Source organism: Mustela nivalis (assembly GCF_964662115.1).
Source record: "Mustela nivalis genome assembly, chromosome: 10".
NCBI lineage: Eukaryota > Metazoa > Chordata > Mammalia > Carnivora > Mustelidae > Mustela > Mustela nivalis.
Window position 1 is genome coordinate 29271043 of NC_139029.1, and position 22316 is coordinate 29293358.

General features: G+C 54.3%; 1 protein-coding gene across 4 annotated transcripts in view; it reads right to left on the minus strand.

The window, feature by feature from the left end:
- Positions 1-21228, minus strand: part of BMP8B (bone morphogenetic protein 8b) — a 30856-nt gene extending 9628 nt beyond the window's left edge. Inside the window, exons 1-4 of one of the 4 annotated variants that reach the window (XM_082687041.1) lie at positions 20491-21228; positions 5847-6036; positions 5290-5438; positions 2211-3129 (exon numbers count right to left, since the gene is read on the minus strand). In XM_082687041.1, the coding sequence (XP_082543167.1) occupies positions 2792-3129; positions 5290-5438; positions 5847-6036; positions 20491-20824 (1011 nt within the window). In that variant the 5' untranslated portion in view covers positions 20825-21228 and the 3' untranslated portion in view covers positions 2211-2791. Of the gene's footprint in view, positions 1-2210; positions 3130-5289; positions 5439-5846; positions 6037-20490 lie in introns of those variants that run through there. The other 3 variants (XM_082687040.1, XM_082687039.1, XM_082687038.1) reach the window with 3 other exon arrangements.
- Positions 21229-22316: the final 1088 nt, after the last annotated feature.

Sequence of the window (22316 nt, forward strand, 5' to 3'; positions counted from 1 at the left end):
AGAGAGTCTCAAGTTGACTCCCAGCTTAGCATAGAGACCCATGTGGGGCTTGATCTCACAACCTTGAGATCATGACCTGGGCCAAAACCAAGAGTGAGCAAGGCTTCTCAACTGACTGAGCCACCAGGCTTCCTGCCTCCTGATTTTTTAATTGTCCAAGTAATACAATAGCAACTGTAAAGTAACCTTTGAGAAAAAAAAGATCCCTCTGAAATCTCTCCACACTCCAACACAGCATTTTCATATTTCTGGAATATATTCATGTCAATTGAAGTTTTACACAATGGTGACCATGAGTGTCTGTATTTTTTCCAACTTTTTCATATAAACACGTTCACTGCTATTAAAATGTCTCCACAATGAGCATTTCAAATGTATAAAACCCTTTGAGAAAATACACCATATTTAGATATTAGCTTCACTTTAAACACGTCAGTTATTTCCTGGCTTCCACTGTGAAGACGAGAGTGCCACAGACCCCTTCATTTTCTCTTCCTGTGGAATTTTCTTAAACAACAGGAGAGGATTACTAACTCAGTTTTATGCTTTATAACATGCAGAGTCAACTGTTCCCGTTCCGTGTCCCTGTCCCCTCGAAGTGACCACCCTGACATACACACACATATGTATAGAAACACATGCATTTATCATACAGTATACAGATGTCCACATGTACAAATACCTATGTTTGCTCCATTAGTGGGTCTATTATGAGTCACTGGGATACACCACAGGTCAAGGGCACTGCCTGCCCCACCCACAGTCCTGCTCTTCTGGTAAAGGTCAGTCCTTCAATAGCTGTGCTGTAGGCCCATGTCCTTGGGCCAAGTTGACTGAACAACGAATCAATCCAAAGACTGAACTCTGACCTATGGCATCACCTGCCCCACACACAAATGCCCTGGACCCATTAGAGGCTCACTTGGGAAGAATCCTGCTGGACAGGAGGCCAGCAGCAGCAGGAGCCTGAGGATGAGAAAACCCAGAAATCCGTCTTAGGTTTCTAGAACCCCTCCTACCACAAGCCACAGCCTTCGAAAGCACACGGAGGGACGGCTGTTCGACAGGGGAACCTTGTCACTGCGTTGCCAGTCCTCTGGCCCAGCAAGACAACCTTGCTGTCGTTCCAGATACATCTATCGAGCCACGAGGAGGAGGACATGCAGGGAGGAAGAGGGGAGGCTGCAGGGACACAGAATTTAACCAGAGGACGGAAGGCCCCAGAGGAAAAGTCAGAGGGGCCGCAGGAAGACAAGCTCACCCGGACAGCATCCCCCAGGTCACGGGGCGTACGGTGCCGGCAAAGTGGGGCTTTGGGGGTATGGGGGTGGTCACGCCTTCCTCACCATCCCCCCACGTTTCCTGACTCATTCACAAGGGGAGGCCCTTCTGTGAAAGCTGTCCCGTGGGCTCATTCGAGCTGCACACAATGTCATGTAAACAGCACAGTGAGGAGGGCGTTCAAAGCGCCTGACGATGGTACCAGACCATTCTGGGAAGTACAGAACAAACAAGATAAAGGGCTCCGTTCTTCTTTGGTTTTTAATTAAAGCCATATCCCTCTTGGCAGAATAGTCTGTCTGGCGGTGGGAAAGCTGGTCAGACAGCCAGCGCCATGGAGAGGTGACCAGACCTCCTCTGGTTTCCAGTGAAACCCACCCTCTGTGACCGGGGCTTCCTTCCCAGCTCAGGCTGCCACCTGCTGTGTGGGTCTGAGGTTTGGGGACAGGGCAAAGGGCTGCCCGAGCTCTTTTTGATGTCGTCCTCCATCAGGCCATCCCAGAGTTCGATCCACGTGGGGCCTTTCTTCCCGTGCACGTGGAACACAGCCTTCTTGAGGATGGTTTTGTCCGCACAGCGCCCTGGTCAGCGGCCCAGTGCATTTCTCCAAGACGTGGGGTCCCTTGTCCTTGGTGTGGCGTTGCATGGTGACCACCGTTCTGGCCTTGGTGTTGGACACCAAACCGATGGCTCCCTCCGGGCTGCTCCCCTTCTTTCTGGGGGTGACCCCGTTAGCCTGTCACCAGACAGGAAACCTGCACGGCTCCCAGTATGGTGAGGTAGAGGTGTCCCCTCGAATTACTACAGATGAGTCTTCGTGGGAGAAAAAACAGCTCCCGAGGGAAATGGTGACCGTCTGCTCACCCGCAGTGATGAGATCTGCATCCGCCTCCTCTTTTAATGGAAACGGAAGGAAGCCCAGGATCCCATTTTCACGGTGAAGATGAATAGTTACATCTGGGCTGATGTAGTTGCTGGGCAGGAGCGGGATTCCTATGCCCCAGGTGGCGCACATGCCATCCTCGTGTTCAAGAGCTGCCCGTGTGATGATCTAGGCCCTGGGGTCACCCACACACTTGGCTTTTTCACCTTCCTCTGGCTGCACCATGAGATGCTCAATTCTTTTCTCATACTTTTCTCTCCAGATGACGCGGCCGTATCAGCGTTAGGAACCTGGACATTTTCGGGGGCAGACATGCCCACACCTGTAGCTTCGTCTGCCCCCATCATGGAGGTTTCTGCAGCTTTGCTCATGGGCACGTTGGAACTCCTGGCGCTTCTTCTGAAGATAACGTTTCCTCCGCAGTGGGCCTTTCACCCTTTCACTAAAGCAAACCCACCAAGATGGACGCTCCAGAAGACAGTGGTCCCCGAGAAAGTCCTTCACCTCTGGGTACTGGTTCTTGAGGGCCATGTGGCCTCCTGCGAGTACCTGATGGGGGCACCTCTCTCCTGCACCAGGATCCTGTAGGCTATGGGCCTGTAGAACAGGGGCACCCCTGTGCACCCCTTAGGGATGTGCTCCCCCGGGGCCCTGGGGTGGCAGCTCCAGCCCCAGCTGCGGGACAGGCACTGGTTCTCCCCTGCTCAGTGCCAATGATATGGGGGGCCTGCTTGGTCTCCAAGAGAACGCCCAGCCCAAAGTCGTCCACCCCCATGTTGCTGCTTCCTTGACATGTGTCTTGAGCAGCGCCTTTATCAGGTTCTCTGGAATCCTGCAGAGCCCAAAGCCATGACCCTGAGCTTGACACTGTCGGAGATGTCTTTCCCAAGCTCCATGGGGTCCGTGTACAATCTGGCGAACCGATGAAGGGCTGCCATCATGCCCTCTGCCTCCTGGCTCTGGACCTGGTAAGGACTGACTGATTGCCACAGCTGCCACATCACAGAGCAGGGAGGGCACACAGGGTGTTTATGTGGAGACAAGGTGACCCCCGACGTCCTGGCCCCTCCACACTCCCAAGAGGCTCGGGAAGCATCGTGCCTCTTAGCCTGCAGGACCCAAACCCAGGACCCTGCACCCAATGGGGGAGGGAGCCATGCCTGCAGAGGCCCCGTGGTGGTGTCTATGAAAGGAAGACTGACCCTGAGCCCTCAGGTTGGCTGGAAGGCCACCTTCTCCACCCCAGAACCCCCATGGGATGGAAAGATCCTCCACATCACCCCTTCTGGGCAGCCCTCTGCATAGGGGAGGCCCTAGAGTTCTGGACCGTCCCCTTCCTTCTCCATCCACACCCCTGCCCAGGAGACCTGCTCCGGTTCCAGGCCTCTCAAGCCACTTAGATGTGGGCGCTTCCCACCTGTGCCCCAGCTCTCAACTGTCCTAGCTGACTCTCCATCTGGACATCAACCAGGGCTCTCAATAACATCGCTGCCGAAAAAGGGCTCCTGGTTTGCTCCCTCAAGCCTGCCCGTCCACTACCCACACTCAGGCAGGAAAATATAACGATTCTATTAAAAATGGCCACTGGCTCGATCCACGTTTTCCATCATTCCTCCTCGATCCCCTCTTCTCTATTTCTGCTGCTACCAACCAACAAGCACGTCTCCACTCTCCCCTGCAGCTCATGGCTCCTGTTGCTCTGACTTTGCTCTTGTCCCCCCCAGACTACTGCAGGGGGACAGGGCCTTTGTTGGACACACACACTAAGTTTTTATTTTACAACAGCTGACATTTACAGAAAAATCACAAGGACAGTACAGACAGTTCCCAGATACTCAGGCCCGTTTCCCCGGGAAATGCCAACATTGACATTAGCACTGTGCATTTGTCACAACTAAAGGACCAACACTAAGTCCGAGGATAAACTAAACACGATGTATTCGGACCTCACTGGTCTTCCCCAGTGTCCTTTCTCTCCTCCAGGGTCCCATCCTGGATCCCACACGGCATTCCGTTGCTACAACTGCTTAGGCTCCCCGGGCTGTTACTATCTCTCAGACTTTCTTTGTGTTTGACGACCTGGACAGTTTTGAGAAACACTCGTCAGGCATCTGTAGCAGGTCCTTCGATTTGGATTTGTCTGATGTTTTTCCCACGGTCAGGTGGGGTTCTGGGATGAACGAGATGAAGGGCCCTTCCCATTCCATCACGTCAAGGGGACACAGCAGGTGCAGGACACCTTGAGCCTTGGTCACCTGCTAAGTTAGTGCCATCAGCTTTCTCCTCTGTGAACTCACTTCGCTTGCCCCGTCCCCACTGTACTTATGGGAAGCCTAATTCACTAAGCACCAGGGTAAGTGATGCCCTCCTCCAGGGGCTGTCTCAGAGGGCTCTTTTCTAAAAACCTGACTCAGATCCCGTCATCCTCCATTGCTATGAAATACAGGGAGCCACCCTGACACGGGTCCTGGGTTCACCCACACTCAGGATGTGCCCTGCAGCTCTCAGTCTCCTCTCCCACCTCGCCCCTGCCCACCCAGCTCCAGCCATGGTGGCCCCTTGCTGTAGCTCAGATCCACCATCCTGTGCCCACTTCCTGCCTCTCCCTCCTCTACTCCACTGCCTGCGATGAAGGAGATTCTCCCCCAGCTGCCTGGGGAATGAATGAAGATGTGAACCCTTGTTCTACAGAGGACACTGAGACCCTGAAGGTAAGTACCCTGCCAAGCTCACCAGGTTAGAGTGCTGAAGAGCTGGGATTCAAACCCAGGCCTCTCTGCTCCCAGTCTGAGGGTGTAACTGCCTCCCTTCAGCCCTGCCCAGTATGGACACGCCCACATACACAGCTGCTCTTGGGGAGGGACAACATGGACTCTCTCTTAGTGACTGAAATGTTGGTTCTGCAAAAGGAGAGGAGGGAGACCAGCGTGGTAGGGGCTCCCGCTGTGGGTACCGTGGCTTCTGCACCTCAGTGAGCACCCAAAGTGGTTAGGGGATTATCACCCCAGTCGCTGGCTGAGAGAGGCCAGGCCTCCAGGGCCAAAGGAGGTGGTTGCAGCTGGCTCTGTGCCAGCAGCACTGAAGAGCCCCCAGGAGAAGGTCTGCTGCCCAACCCTGAGCCTTACCATCATCCGTTTCCACATAGAGGCGGAGCGCCAGGTCCTTGTTCCGGCTCAACAACCAGCGGTCACTGGCTGCTGTCACGTCCAGCACCAGCCAGCCCTCGTCCCCAGCTCGGAGCGTCTGAAGATCCAAAAACAACAAGTCAGACTCCCTGTGGACATGAAAAAACAATTAACTGAGGGCCGGCACAGCTGCCTTTGCGTTTCCAGTGCCCACCCGGGGGACGCTGTGTGGGGCACCTATCCCGCCTGGCTCGGGGTGGGCACCCCATGTGCCTTCTCTCACTGTATGTACTGCACAAAATGCTACTGGGCCCAGCAGGGGTGTGGAAACCAAGGCTCGGGAGCTCAGTGACTTGCCCATGGTCCCACAGCCGGGACAGCATGGCAGGGATGTGAAGCGTGACCTATGCTGGGCCTCTACCCACAGTGACATGAGGCCTTGGCCAAATATCCTTCTGCCTCTGGGGGTGTACTGCCCAGGGAGCTCCCCTTCTGTCCTCTGGGAAGTGTCCCCTCCTCGGCCAGGCTTCATCAGGAGGCAGCGTGAGGGTAGGCACCTGTTGGACTGCTCCCTGACCACCTGGAACATGCTGACGTGCAGGGTCCTGTTGAGCAGGTGGGCGCTGGCCAGCTTGTAAATCCGGAACTCGGCGGCTGTGACCGCCTCGCCCTCTGGGATCTGGGTCAGGTCGAAGCGGAACTCCTTCCAGTGGGGCTCCTGGTAGCCCAGGGTGCGGTCACGCTCCACTGCGAGATAGAGTGGGGCCGTCGGTCACTTGTGCTCTGGACAGAGCTGGGGCTGGGGGAGATGGGGCCCCGGCAGCCTGGGTGGGGACGGCTCCCTCCTCTGCAAGGGGACTTGCTCCCAAGCTCTGCCTCCTGGTGCTGAGAGGGCATGGCAGGTCAATCACTGAGGTGTCTGGCACAGGGCCCAGCACACCGTGGTGCCAGCAAGAGCTGCCTCTGCTTCTGACCCCCAAGCCCTAAACCCAGCCTGCCCCACCCATCCCCTGCTGGCTCTGGGACCCAAGGATGGGACCTGAGGGCACGTCCCTCCTCTGGGAAGACTGACATCAGACCTAAGGCAGAAACAGGCCACGGGGTGGGCAGGGACAGAGCTGATCATGTTTTTGAGGCTGAGCAGAGTCTGCTGATGTGTATGCACGGGAGCCTGGGGGAGAGGGAGTGTTTGCAACTGACCCCGGAGCTGGGCCTCAAGGGCTGAGAGTGTATGTGCCCCCATGTCAAGGGAGGACAATGCAGAGGAATGGCCCAGCCTGAACAAAGGCCTAGGGCTGAGGAATAGATAGCACAGGCAGGGAAAACAACAGCCACAAACACAGCGAAAGACAAAGGATGGCAGTTCCTGTTTGGTGACAAGGTGAAGGAAGGAGGAGGGTCAGAGGGAGACCTGGAAAGGAACAAGAAGGAGCAAAGTAGGAGTGACAGCGCCTGGTGACACCTGGTCAGGTCCCAGGGAAGCTGGACGGTCCTATGATGGGTGGGATCTGAGCAGGCTTCCCAGGGGAGGTGCCACCTGAACTGGTCTTGAAGGATGGGACATGCGCAGTCCTGTGGGGTGGAAAAGGTGGCAGGGAAGCCATACTAGGCAGAGGAGACCTCAGAGGCACAGGTGTGCAGCGCGGGGGTGTCCACAGGTCAGCGCTGTGGGGGACCGGCCCTGAGTCTAGCTGTGGTCTGACTCTGGAGGGCTGGAATTCCAGCCTGGGAGCACCAGCTGTGTGTCTGGCCAGCGGGGTTTAGGGTTCTGGGCAGCAGGGGGGCGCTGTGGTTTGAAGTGTGGGTGAAAGAGGCGCAGAGGGGAAAGGGATGCACAGGCTGGAGGGGAGCCGAAGTGGGGCTGATCTATCTGGGCCGGAGGCTGGGGTGGCGAGTCAATCCCACATCCCCCGCTGCCCGGAAATGCCCAGGACGGTATATTTAGTACCATCCCACTTTAGTCTCCTGTCACTGTCAAACACCCCAAATCTGTTTCCAGAAAGCAGGGGCGGGAGCCACCCAGCACCTTCCCCCAAACCCAACACTGAGATTTTAATGACATGTCTGTGAGTCTTTTTAAAAACTCTCTCTCTGGCTACTGGGGTCCGGGACCACAAGTCACCAGGCTGGGGCGGAGGTGCATGTGGGGAATGCTTCCTGTCCTTGCGGTAGGGACTGGGTCCAGCGAGGGACAGGCCAACAGCTGGGCTGGGTGGGGCTGGTAGACACACAGTGACGGGACAAGGTGGGCTCTTTCTCCGGAGACCACAGTGGCAAAGAAAGACAACGGCTAGACTCCGCCAGGTTGGTGAACAGGCAGCACATGCGCAGCCGGGAGCCAGGATGCTTCGGGGGCGGTGACCCCGGGAGGTACCCGTGTCCTCCCACACATGTGGAGAGCGAGGACGGCAGGGCTCTGGCCCTGCACCCGGGGATGTGGGCCATGAGTACTGCCACACGCGTCCGCTCCTCCCTATGGACACTCCCACACGCACAGCTTTGGGGACAATTTCTGTGGATTCAGGGACCACACAGACCACCTCTGTTCCGTGGCTGTGTTAAGAATCCTGGATGTGCAGGATGCCCCAGGTCGAGGCTGCTGGCTGTGACAGGGGTATGGCTCAGAGGAGGAAGGAGGGTGGCTTTGTCCCGCCCTTCACCTGACTCCTCACAGAGCCTCGAACCCGGATCCGTGAACACATATCTGCTCCCAAGGCTGTGGGGCTGGTGCGCGGGTGGAGCCACAGGCGATCTCGTTCCACAGGCCTGCAGCTGATTTCCTTCGGATCTGGGGGCCAAGGGGACAACCCACGAATCTGCCAGCTCCAAGGGAGGACCACGCTCTGGGGCCTCCCTCCTTTGCTGACCTCCTTTGCAGGGTCAGGGAGCCTTGTGCACCTGAACTGAACCTGGTTCCAAGCTTCTACCTTATGCATTTGTGAAATCCATGAACTACCCAGTAGCTCAGCACAGGAAACTGCCCCCCTGGCTGTTCCAGGCAAGCCAGGACGTTGTGAGGAAAGTGATGTTTTTCATCAGAAATGAGTGATGTTTCCTGCAGTGTGGGACTAGGTAAAGAAAGATCCTTCATCTGACAGTCAGTTGGGAGGATGGGAAGATGTAACCTAAAGATTTGCCTCCTTTTCAGTGGCTGTTGCTCTGAGCTAGGAGAAAGATTTTCTAAAAGCAGATGTTCTGGGAAATCATTTTCTGGCACCTCTACGTCCCTTTTTTAACCAAGTGCAGGCCAAGACTTCTTTAGCCAAAGAGGCAACTCAAGGCAGCACAGGAAACTGTGGAGGTGGTCAGGTCAGAGCCTCCTCTCCTCCATGAACAGGGAGTAAGGGTGCAGTCCAGCTTTCCTCATGGAAGGGCTTTGTAAACAGGAACGGACTGGGAGGAGTAGTCTTTCAACTTAAGTTCTTAGGAGCCTAACTTGCAATCTCCCTATTTATTTGTGCCAAGATGTGATGCCCTCAAGAGGCCATGTCAGAAATTTCAAAGCCATGGGAAGGAGAGGAAGGGGAGATTTGGGATGATCTTTTTTTAAATAAATGTATCACTTTGCTCATTTAATTTTCATTGGTTTATCAAGTTCTATTTATAAACAAATGTATTAAGTTCTTACGATGGTAAGGTAGAGACCACCTGAGCACTGGGAGTACAGTAAGTAAGTCAGGTCTCTGTTTTGATGGAGTTTATGGTCTAATGGGGGAGACACAATATGAACACTACCAACAACAAAACAAGTAAGACAAGGGATGCCATTTACATTGTTGAGTGGAATATGGAGGGTTATGAGGTCAACAGTAATGTGGAAAGGAAGAGGATACTTTATAGGGTGCTCAGTGTGGCCTTTGAGAAGTAGGTGAGAGCAGACAAGAACATTCTCCCACATCACTGGTAGGAATATGTTGGAGAGCAATTTGGCAATATCGTTTAGCAGTACCCTGGCAAAATTACATACGAATTTACTCTTTAACACAATAACCCCAAGATATACTGGCAAGATATGAAAGGCCCCACACGAATTATTCAGTGGGCCTAGGGAACAGACAAAGCTACACCTGGCTCAAAAGGCACTTCTAAATGTTTATTTTCTACATAATTATAAAAGCTGCCCCAAATGATCAAACACTGAACCAGCTTCTGTCTGGGGAAGGAGCAAACAAATTTACTTTCTGAATCACCATAATGTGGCTTCCGGAACAAGAAATTATTATGAATCATCAACGTGTGCTATTAGGACTCTCAGCCTTCTTTAGTCTCTGATAAACCAACCTCCAGATCCCACATTTGGGAAAGGCCCGCTGTGGGGACGTGATGTCCTCCACCCTCTGTGACCGCCATCCACATTCTACGTTTCTGTGTCTGAGGCCCTGCACCACTCGTGGGCTAGATTTCCAGATGCCACACCCTGAGTCCACCAGTCCTACACCAACAAAAGCTTTGTCTATTTTTGTGCCCTGGACAAAATTTAGAGTCACTCAGGACCTAAATCTGTCTTGCTTCTGACCAAAAGTAAGCCACCCAGAGTGGCTGTTAAGAAAACAGAATTGCCTGACCTGTCTGCTCTCAAACCCTTCTCCAACCCCACAGGGTCCCCAGGAGGAGACTAAGCTCTGGTTCAGCCCCGCCACGAGCTGGCCCGGCCCAACCTCATGGCCTCCTGGGCCTTCTGGCTACAGATACCTCTTCCCTCCCCTGAAGGCCCTCCCCAAAGCGCCCTCTCCTGAGTCACCCCCATTCTGCCCTGTCTAAAGCATGCTTTTCCTCTAGGTCCAGCTTTCAAGGCACCTCGTCCTCCTCTGACCTCACACAGATCAGCCTGCTGGCCTCTCTCTTTCCCCTGACCCAGGGGTCCCCATCTCTGGTTCGTGTGTCCATCTGGACGGTGAGCAATTAAGGGCAGGACTGTACCATGTGGGGTGGAAACGGGAGGCTCTCAGTGGATGTCATTGAGCTCCCTTTGTTCCGGGGGCCCAGAGAGGGCATGTGTCTGCAGGTTCTTCCCAAGCTCCGCAGGACAGTGGGGCAGCTGCTGGTCTGGGAATGGCTTCCACAGCACAGCGGGTCTCGGTCAGAAGCCCCTCACATCTTCACTTTGCTGCAGGACTAGTCCCCACTCCCACAGCCAGGCTGCTGAGGTGGAGAGCAGGCTCCTGAGGGTCCCAGAAGCAGAGGCACTGGTCCCATCTGGCTAGTCCTGCTAGTGACAAGGCTAAGGTGCCCCCTTTAGACCTAAAGCAAGACCAGGATCTCTGTGCCTGGTGGGGGCCCCGGGAGGAGCTGCAGCACTGATCACCTACCAGTTCTGTGTCTGAAGGGCTTCTCCCTCCCACCCAGAAATCTCAGTGCTACCCAGAGGAGGCCAAGGAGGCTTCATTTCTAAGGTATTTTTAGTCAGTTTTCATTACCGACTTTTTTCAAGAGCTGCTTCTATAAATGGCTCTGCACTCATGATTGCCAGTCCAGACCTCAGACAGCTTTAGACCCCAAATTAAAAGGGAACACCCGCACACTCCACCACATCAAGTCGGTCAAGGCCAAAAATAAATCCAACGAGATTGAGCAAGTATACGATTCCCCAGTGCAATTCCAGGGAAAGAACTGAACTGTGGGAGTTTTCCAGAAAGATGTGGTCACAGTGACACATCCCTTTCTCCCGTAGGGAATGGGTCCCATGAGGAGGTGGAGTGGGTGTACCTCCCTGTCCTGGGCCCCAGTGCTGGAGGAACCCCATCAGTGGGCAGGGCACATTCTTTCAGACTTAAAGATGATGTGAGATGCGTGGCAACAGATTCCCTGTAGGTGGCGAAATTAGGATGGGAGGGTCACCTGTCAATGAGGTTCTGCTGTCAAAGGGAGGACCCCAGTCCCTTCAGAATGCCTGCTGAAGCCACCTTCCTCCAGGCAGGGCCCTGGGAGGACTGGAGACCCCAGGAAAGCATTTAGGGAGATGCTGCACCCATGGTCAGCCTCCATAAGGACAGGGAGGGCAGGCCCTGCTCTGCCCCAGCTGACCAGGCCCAGGCTCCTGCCCCTGCTCTCAGCCCCCGCCTCCCACTGTGTTCTTCCTCCCTTCACCTTGCCAGTCTGCCCCATGCACCTGCCACACAGGACCTGGGGTGCACAGTGGGAGGGGGATGTCATGGAGAGTCAGATCTAGCCCCTGTTCTCAGGTTGTTCATGGTTTCTTAGGGAGCAGGAGAAAGGGGCAAGGCATGGCTCTGAATGAGGCTGGCAGAAAGTGACTCAAATCCTAAGAAAAATACATAGGATGGGGGATCAGGGCTCTAATCATGGAGGGTGCTGTGGGGAGAAGGGTCAGTGACACTTCCTAGAAAACAGATTTGAGAGTGGTGGGAGACTCCTGACAAGCCAAAAATGCAAGAGAGGTAAAGGCACAGGGCTGGGAAATAATGTGCCAGCTCCCATTATTTAAGCACCCCACTGTGTCAGGAATCACACTGGGCACGTTACACACACCACTTCTGTTAATGCTTACCTAACTCTTTTAGTCACCTGTTGCTGTGTAACACAGTAACCCAATTGTAGCAACTTAGAACAAGAAACATTTATTATTTCACATATTTCTGAGGGTCAGGAATCTAGGCACTTAGCCGGGTGGGTCTGGCTCAGGGTCCCTCCTGGCTGGGATGAACAAATCTACTAAGCTCATGTGGCTGCTGGTGGCAGGCTTCTGTTCCTCATGGTGTCCACCTCTCCCTGGGGTTGCTCATGGCATTCACAGCATGACTTCCCCCAGAATCAGCAATCTGGTGGGGGTGCGGGGAGTGGCAGAGTGTTGGACCCAAGAAGGAAGCTGTAGTCTTTTATACCTAGTCTCAGAAGTGACATATCATCACCCTTATTGGTCACACAGACCAGTGCTGGCACAGTGTGGCAGGGACCTGCACAAGGGCATGAACACCAGGAGACAGGATCACTGAGAACCAGGCCAGAGGACACAAGAACTCAGTGGAAGAGGCATTATTTGCCCAGTTTTATAGATGAGAACATGGATGGTCAGGGAAGGTAACTGATTTGCATGGGTTCACAGGAGCACCCAAAGTGGGATGAGAGTCTATGTGTATCTGACTCCAAAGTTTGTATTTTCCCCTCATTCAAAGCCTCAGCATACTGGGGACGTATCAAGGGAACACCATGTGGTCAAGCTGGACTAGAACACTGGACACAGTGTACAAGACTCGAGGAACTTGAATGCTGGCATCAAGGGACACACAGAGGGAACCTGAACAGGGAAACTGTCTGGAGTAGATTTTCACTGGAGGAACTGGAGTTCTAAAACATGCCGAGAGCTTTTCACCTTCATGCCTCCCCTCCACCTGAACACCTTCTCCTTCCACCCCCTTCTGACTAAATTCTACCCTTCTTCAAGGTCCAGCCTGAATGTTATCTCCTGCCGAGCTTTCTCTGTCCTCCAGCCAGGAGAACCTTCCTCCTCTTCTTCTGGCCTTGTTTGTCTCCCACAAAATGAGAGGAAGACCTGGTCTGTCTTCTGCTGTGCTGAACCATTCTGCTCCTGTTTGCTGAATGCATGAATGGTCATTCCTCCCATTTTGCCTTAATTTATAGCTGTAACAAGCAGACCTTGGGCTGGGGCTGTACTTTGGAATAGGCCCCAAGATAACCAGGAAGGGGAATGGCACACAGTGAGTTCCTAGTAGTGTTAAAGAATGGCCACAGACCGAACAATCCAACATTCTCCATACCCAGGCCTTGCAGCCTTCAGCTTCCCCAGAACTCACTGTATTCAGAGCCCTTGGCTGCTCAGAATAAATGGCTGTTGCTCCGAGCACAGAGCCAGCAGCTAAAGGAAATAACCGGATTTTACTTCTGGTCTTGTTACTAACTAGCTGGCCTTGGGCTAAAAACAGATAAAGCTAACATTTATTGGGTATTTACCAGGCACTGTTTCAGCACTTGGCACAGATTATCTCATTTAACACAGCAGTCCTATGACACAGGAACTATTATCTTTCCCATTTTATAGGGAGAAAACTGAGGCATAGAGCATTAAATAATTTACACAAAAATCATATAAACAGTATCTCAGGTCAGGTTTCCTGGGAAAAAGTCCCTGAGTCAGAAGGTTTGGCAGAGAGTATTCTCTGTAAGGAATGGAGGCAGCAGGACTGAGCTCAGCTGAACAGTGATGTGGACCCACAAAGGCCTCAGCCCATTCCTCCTGCACAGGGGCCATTCAGAGCAGTCCTCCTTGAGACAAGGGGGCTGGACATTTACACCCCCATAAAATAGCCATTAAATGTGGGGTGCTGCCAAGGAGGGTGGCTGACCTTGGATAAGCAGCCCCTGTGCACCTGGCCACTTAGTGCCTAGAGGAAGACTCGCCACTGGTCCGAAGCCCACCCTCCAGGCAGCTTACTCCTGAAGAGAAGACATGGCAAATACCACAGCAACCACTACAAACAGCAAGTGGCAGAATGGGGATCTGAACCCAGGAAGCCTGATCCTGAAATGGATCCTGAAACCCACTCAGCTGCAGGTCCCTAAGGGGATGGTTGGGCTAGGGGGAGGGCGTAGATAAATAGGGCAGGCCCTTCCCTCGGATCGCTGGCAGCTCTAACTGAGCACTGCTAGGCACTTGCTAAGGGTTTAAATGCCTTAACCTATTTAAGTGTTGCACCAGGATATAGGTACATTATTCTGATGTTAAAGGTGAGGAAACAGATATGGAGGCTCTTAGTAACTTGTGCAACATCTCACGGCTCTCAAGTGATAGACCCAGGATTGAAACCTGGCGTGTCCTCCTCCAAAGTAGCCCACCCCTCTGGCCTCCCAGTGGCAGGGGCAAGCCTCTTCACTGCTGTGATCCACTTTTCACATCCGCCCCTGTGGACCTGGGTACCCAGGAACTGAGCCAGTCACTTATAGTCCTTGAGACTCCATTTCCTCCCCTGCCTACAGGGGATGGTAGTAGACATTTACCCCAGAAGGGTAAGAAACACCGAGGAGATGGATGTGGGGAAGGAGGCAGTTATCAGGGATTCACAGGGGACACCATCCTGGTGGACTGACAGGGTTTTAGAGAAAATGGAACCAAGTTATCTGTGAAATGAAAGACAATATTTGCAAACCACTTATCTGATAAGGAACTAATATCTAAAATAGATAAGGAACTCAATAGCAAAAATAATAATAATAACAATAATAATAATCCAATTAAAAATGGGCAGAGAGGGGCACCTGGGTGGCCCTCAGTTAGTGACCTCAGTCTTTGGCTTAGGTCATGATCCCAGGGTCCTGGAATCAAGCCCCAGATAGGGCTCCCTGCTCAGCGGGGAGCCTGCTTCTCCCTCTGCCTGCCTCTCCCTCTGCTTGTGCTCTCTCTCACTCTCTCTCTGCCAAATAAATAAATTTTTAAAAAATCCTTAAAAATGGGCAGAGGCACTGAATAGACATTCTTCCAAAGAAGACATCCAGATGGCCAACAGACACATGAAAAGGTGCTCAACATCATTCGGCATCAGAGAAATGCAAATCAAAACCACAATAAGCTACACCTCACACCTGTTACAATGGCTATCCTCAAGAAGACAAGAGATAACAAGTGTTGGTAAGGATGTAGAGAAAAGGGAACACTTGTCCACTGTTGGTGCAGCCATTGTGGAAATCATCACAGAGGTTCCTTGAAAAACTGAAAACAGAACTACCATATGATTCAGCACACATACTTCGGAGAATAGATCCAAAGGAAATGAAAGCAGGATCCCGAAGTGATCACGGCACTCCCATGTTCACTGTACATTATTCACAACAGTTACGATATAGAAACAACCTAAGTGTGCATCAACAGGTAAATGGACAAAAAAGATGCAGTGTGTACATACGACAGAGTATCATTCAGTCATGAAAAAAAAGGCAATCCTGTCATTTGTGACAAGATGGGCTGGACTTTGAAGGCATTATGCAAAGTGAAATAAGCCAGACGGAGAAGACAAATACTGCATGGTGAAATCATGCTATGCTAAGTGAAATCTTGGGAAAAAAGTCAGAATCATAAAGATAGAGAGTAGAAAGTTGTTGCCAGGGGCTTAAGGGTGGGGGATATTGGGGAGATTTAAAAGGGTACAAACATCCAGCTATAAGAGGAATAAGGTCTTGTACCCCTGGGGCTAATAATACATTATATGTTCATAAAAAATTTAAAAAATTTAAAAAAAAGATGAATAAGCTCTGAGGACCTAATGTAAAATATAAGGACTAGAGCTGATGACACAATAGTGTGTAACTGAAATCTGTGAGGAGACCAATGTGGTGATTAACCAGCTGCGGAGAATCCTGTGACAATGCCTCTGTATAACAAGTCACCACATAGTATACTTTGGATATCTTATAATTTTACATGTCAATTACACATCGATAAAGCTAAGTTAATTTTTAATAAGAGATGCCACCTTTGGGCATATGGCCACATTAACGGCTTTTCAGATGGACAAAGGATTTACTGTTAAATGACTGGTGAAGTAGCAAGACAGTAGGCATTTAATGTTCCATTTTATAAAAAATAATAAAATATTAATATCTGTATTGATAAAATGTCAGGGCTGATTGGGGAGACTACAGCAAAGGATTAAAATGCTGGTTTTCTCTGAAGTGGAGAGAGGGTTGCAAAGGACTTCATTTTTTTTTCTTTTTTTTAAAGATTTTACTTATTTATTTGGCAGACAGAGATCACAGGTAGGCAGGCAGACAGAGAGAAGGAAGGGAAGCAGACTCCCTGCTGAGCAGAGAGCCCAATGAGGGGCTCCATCCCAGGACCCTGGGATCAAGACCTGAGCCGAAGGCAGAGGCTTTAACCCACTGAGCCACCCAGGCGCCCCCATATTTTATGTTTCTGAACATATGGTCTGATTTCCTAAAATGAAATTACTACAATTAATCCATATGGTATGAATTTTTTACAGTGAACATTCATTATCATTAGTTCTATAAAACCCTAAAATGAAGATATTTTCAAAATAAGAATCTCAGTTTACAACCTACATTCCACACAGTCCAATTCCACCACACTTAATGCACCTAAGGATGGGCCAGGGCCCCACAGGGAGAGGCGGCTTCTATACTGGAGAAGAGCTGAAGAGCAGAAGAGCAGAGGAGCAGGGAGCAGACCTGCTGGGTGGCCTTGGGAAAATCACCCAACTTCTCTGAGCTTCACTCTCCTCTTTTCCAAAACATAGATGTGACTGTAATTGTACTGCAAATGAAGGCACAGACCTGGACGTTCTGGGCGTGAGGTCCTCACCAGGCATCATCTCACATGCTCCCAGAACAGCTTCAGTGGGTGGGTACCCTGAGTGCCTCCATTTTACAGAGGAAGAAACTGAGCCTCCTGGAGGTGAACTAGAAGACCCAGATCACACTCACAGCAGGTGGTGGCATTGAGATGCAGATTATGTCTGAGTCCACGGTCAGAAACCCCCATCCAGGTCCCCTCTGCCTTCCCCTTGTCCCTTGGCTCCTGGTTTCCAGATGGGGGGGTGTCACTGTCTACACCACTTGACAACCATCTCTGTGGTTTATGCATTTATTATTTGCATCCCCCCCTCCGAAGACCGGTTCCATGAGGGCTGGACTTGGTTAGGCTCACTGTCACATCCCAGTAACCACAACTGTGCCTGGCACATGGCAGTTATCACAAAACTATTAGTTGAGTGAATTCATGAAAAATGAAAGAATTCCCTAGTAAAGAACCAAAGAAAGTGACCTTGGGGTCATGGAGACCAAGCATTGCCCCTTCAAGTCACAGGGCTGAGGAGCACGTGGGCCAGATTCCTCATTTACACAGCCCTGCTGGCCCCAAATCCAACACCTCAGGTCAACACCCCAGTCCTCGAGGCACAGGAGTAAGTCTGCTCAGAGAAGGGCTGGGACAAGAGTGAAGACGGCTCCATGCATTTCTGGCTAGACCTCTGCCTGCAGGGTTATTTGTGCCTCCGTTTCTCGACCTGGAACTCGGTATCTGCTACTCCTCTGACTCAAGGTGGAGAAGGACCAGAAGGAACACGCAGAGTCAGTCCTTCCCTCCTCATTCCTCCCTCACCAGCCGCAGGGCCAACCCCAGGTGCCTAAGGTACAGCCGGTCAGACCCACCCTCCAGCCCAGGGGATGGGGCAGTGCAGTGAGGAGCTATCTCCAGCACAGGGCCACGGGGTCAGGGCTGGGAGGCCCCTTGCTTCCTGACACCATCGCTGTGGACTGGACGAGAAAGCAGAGGGAAGGGAGGTGACTCAGAACAGGAAGGAATCAGTGGTGGGTCCAGGTGGTGTAAGAATGTGAATGTTGCCTCCCAGCTCAGGGCTCTCCTCTCCCTGAGCACAGGAGACACTCGGGACAGACCCCATCTGCTCCACATGGGCATCAGCCCCCCTCAGCATGTCCTGACCAAGAGGAGCCAAGAGTGTACAGTCTGAGATGGACAGGCCAGGCAGGGGCCCCAGCTCTGACCACAGCCCCGGCCTCCCTCCAGAGATGCTGGCAGCCATGACAGAGGTGTCCTAAAGCATCTGCTTGGGCACAGATGCCCGGCCTGTGGGCCAGAGGCTGTGACAGGTCCAAGGCCTCTGGTCCCACAGGCTGCCGTGGATGGTCAGGGGCCTAGCAGGCACTAGGTCTGGCTTCTGGAGCAGATGAGGCCAGTAGGAGAGGTGGAGCTGGTGGTGCGGGTACAGGAGCCCAGCTGTGGGCGTAGATGCCACCATGACTCTGCCATCAGGCTCTGTGGCGGTTCAAGGGCCTGGGGCCTGGGCCTCCAAAGAAGCAAAGACTCCTGCTAAGTGTCTAATCCTCCCACCCCCACAGTCTAGGTAATTACCAGTTAAACCACTCACACTGCAAGAGTTCTACTAGTGCAATTAGTACATCAGAATAAAGAAGCCCTCTGACAGCTGGCTGGGCCCGCCCACAGACTGGGCTTCCACCAAACAAAGATTTGCTTGTTAATCCCATAGCGTCAGAGGCCTCAGATCTTAATGAAACACACACAGACAGCGTGGGAAGAAGCTGGCATCAGGAATCCACAGGCCCTGGATGATGCCATGGATGAGCTGTGTGGCCCTGGGCTGGCCATTTTACCTCTCTGAGCCCATGCAAAGGGGGCTGGTAAAACAGCTTACATGTCGCTAGATGGGTGCAACAAAGGCTCTTCAAGTGCTCGTTTTTATTCTAAAAATAGGTACAGACATCTTTTGCTTGGCTTTTAAAAATCTGTTTCTGGGTTGCATATAGGAAGTGTGGGACATTCCCAACACACCCAACCAAGGCTGGGCAGCAGCTGGCAGGGAGCTGGGGCAACAGGGACCAGTCCAGGTGCACCTACTAGAGGGCTGATTTTCTGCTCCTCCCATCTATCAACCCATCCCATCTATCAACCCATCCCACAATACCCCTGACGATGCTCTGATCTCAGTGAGCCCCATTTTACAAGAAGGGATCTGTGGCTCCAAGAGGGTAAGGGGCTTGCCTGAGGTTACACAGTGGAGGCAGGAGAGAAATCAGTCTGAGCTAAGGGTACTTCTTGATTCGCAGTAAGAGCTCCCACCAAGGCTGTGCATTCCTTCACCCAGGGGATGCTGGGGAAGCAGGACACTGGCTGGGCAGAGACTCACTCTAATGGATGTCCCCCTTAGGGACATTCTCAGGATGACTGTATCCACAACCCCTCTTGGTTCTGGCCTCAGGTCAGCTTGTCCTGAGGAAAGGGCTCTAGTTTCAGTTCCACACATGGTCTCTTTCGTCCTGAGTCCCCCACCCTGCCCTTAACCAAGAAGGTGGCATTCAGAACTCATTGACCCAGTCCTATGCCTGGCACCCGGCTCTCAGCAGAGATTAACAGCCACTTCCTGGTGCTCACTCCCCACCCCAGCCCACCCACCAGCTCTGGGGTGTGGTGGACAGAGGTCTCCCTGACTGTCCACTCTGCCTGCCCTTATAGAGGAAGCGAATGGCTGAAAACCCCACAAAACCTGCTGCTGCTCCATCCCCTGGGTTCCTCTGCCTAAACCCCTCTGGAAGCTCTTTCCACCTTGAAAGCCTGTCCTCCTGACAGTAGAAATATCATCTCCTTGAGGACCCGATGTAGGGCCAAACAATCTGGGCCTGTCCTGACTGGGCCATGGAGAGGCTGTGCTGTCCTGGGCATGACATTACCTCTCTGAGCCTCACTGTCCTCATCTGGGAGATGGGGATGAATATCATGTCTGTTCCCGGGGTTGTGGGGAGGGGTGAGTGTGATGCTGTACGTGAAGGGATGCTTGTGGCTTTGGCAAGGGTCCTGTCTCCACCTCAGCCTGAGCTGTAGTCCTTCAATCCCACATCCAGTCTGGTGTCTGCTCCAGCCCAGAACCCTGGAACTCACTGGCTACAGACAGGAGGCAAAGCAGATAGGGGACACGACTGCAGATTAAAGAGATTTAGTAATGGAGAGACACCTTCGTGTACTCTAACCACAAATGGGTCCACGACTTGGAGAAAAATTACTGTAGAAAGGAAAGGCTGGGCTTTGTGTGGAAGAACGAGGAGGGTCCAAGGGGCCTACTGGGTCCTTCCACTGGCCTGGACACTCACTGCATGCCAGCCATGTCCCAGGTGCTAGGCCCAGGGTGACAGGACCACTGACTGCCTCATTGAGCTCAGAGGCTACTCCTTCCCGCCTGCTGCCCTGGCAGCCACACCCTCACCTGCAGGAGCTGGGGCTCTGGCCAGGGAACAGACAGCTGTGCACTCAGGACATCTGGGTTCTCAGCTCCGGTCACTTTGATGATGTGACTGGGGCTTTCCACACTGAACTTTGTCCTTTTCCAGTATCGCCCTTATCACTGTGACAGCATCTGGGCCTGTTTACTCATCTGTCTCCCCGGGACCAAACTGTCTTCCTGGCACTGTCCGGTCCACCCGACAGGAGAGGATTCCTACCCTCGGGTGTGTTCGGGGGCGGGACGAACGCGCACATCCGTGGGACTCACATTCGCCCCCACCCGCCGTGGACTTGGCCCTGAGCTCCGCACTCCTCAACCCTCGTTGGGGGCGTGGCCACGACCAGGGAGCACCTGTTCGAGGCGGGGGCGCACTGGCCAAGGCCGTGCACTCGCCCCTGCCGCCCGCGAGGGGTCCCTGGTCCCGTCCGCGCCCGCGCGTCCAGCCGGCGGCCGCACTCACCCATGTTGACGAAGCTCATGACCAAGTCGGCGCGGCCCGGGGGCCACTCCGGGGGGCCGCCGTCCTCGTCATCCTCGTCGGCCATGGCGTGGTACAGGTCCAGCATGAAGAGCGGCGCCGACGCGGGCAGCCGGGCGGTGGCGGGCGGCGCGCGGGGCCGGGGCCGCCCGGGCAGCCCCAGCACCGCCAGGATCTCGCGCTGCATGTCGCGGCGCTCGCGAGGGCCCAGGCGGCGGACCGGGCAGCCGGCCGGGGGGCGAGGGCCGGAACCACCACCGCTCAGCGCGCACAGCGCCAGACCCACGAGCCACAGCGGCCCGGGGCGCGCGGCCATGGCCGGCTGGGCGGGCGTTCAGCAGGTGCGCATCCGCTCCGCGGCCGAGCGGAGACCGCGGCCGCCCCGACGGCGAGAGGCGGGCGAGGCTCAGGGTCGGCGCCTCCGGTTGGGGTCGCCGGCGGCCGCGGCGCTACCTCAGACCGCCTCCCGCGCCGCACCTGCTGGGCTCTCGGCGGCGTCGACGAGGCCTCCGCCGCCTCGCGGTAGGCGCTCCTCCGGGGGCCGGGGACTGGGGACTGGCGGCCAATCTGTGGCCGCTGTGCGGTCGGTCGGCTACTGCCGAGGCCACTTCCAAGGTAGGGGCGACGGGCGAGCTCCCGTTGGCCCTGAGGGCGGCGCGGACCCGCGGGCGCCTCTTCAGTGGGACCCGCCGTCTGCGCCGCGCGCCCCGCCTCCGCCGCCTGTAGGGACCGCGCGCCGCCGTCAGGCCCCGCCCCCTTCCGCCCTGACCAATGGCGGCGCGGGGCGGGGCCAAAGCCGCGGAACCGACGACCGGGAAGGGGCTGTGGATCTCGGCTAGTGTCGCGGGTGCTGGCTTCCCGGAGATGTAAGCCGTCGTTGGTGATGGACGGGTCGGGTGAGTCCTCTGCCCAGCCGTCTTCGCGACCCTACTGGGCTCCTCTCCCAGCCGCCGGGGGCACCGTCGGGCGACCGCGGGGCCTTGCCCTAGGTTTTCCAGGATAGCGGCCCGGTCCGGCCAAATCCGGGACTTGAGCTCCCGCAGGACGTGTCCTCGAGCGCCGTCCCGCCAGCGCAGTGACCCGGCAGCCTCGCCTGGTGCGCGGAGGGTTGCTCCAGGACCTGAAAGGCCTCAGTGGGGTCTAGAGGTAGAGGAACCCCGCTGGTGCCAGTTGCGGCGGGAGAGTGGGACGCGTTCCTCTGCCACCCACCGCCTCCGCAGTTCCTCGCTGGCCACCACCTCTCCGGCTGTCCGCTTACGAGCGCTGTTGGCGGCTTCTCCTTCCCTCACTACTGCTCCGTCTCTTGCTCCGGGGCTTCCAACTACCTGGCTCCAGCAAGCTCCTGGCCCGCATCCCAGGCGGGCTCCCCACGCTCCCCGATGATCCCTCAACCGCATCGTCACCTCCGGCTCTTGATCTGCACCCTGCAGCCTCCAAGCTGATCCAGCCGCGCAAGGGAGATGCACACCCGTGTCCAACTGGGCCAGGGAACTCTGGGGCCCTTCCGGAGCGTCCAGGAAGCTCCCTTTGCGCATCTTAATTGTCAGGACCCCCAAGGGCTTTCAAGAGAAGACTCTACACGGAACCCCCTCTATTGACTCAGCCTCCTCCTGAACACTTTGCTCTTCCTGGACGCTCTCTCGCTGCATTTATTCATTTATGGCTAAGACGCTGCACTGGGAGGAAGTGACACCTAGACTGAGCTCGAAAGGCTGGAAGGAACGGGCCTGGGATGAGAGGAAAGGTCAATGGGCAGAGGAAACTGCTGATGTGCGATGCCAGGGAGCGTAATGCAGGCACCACTCCGC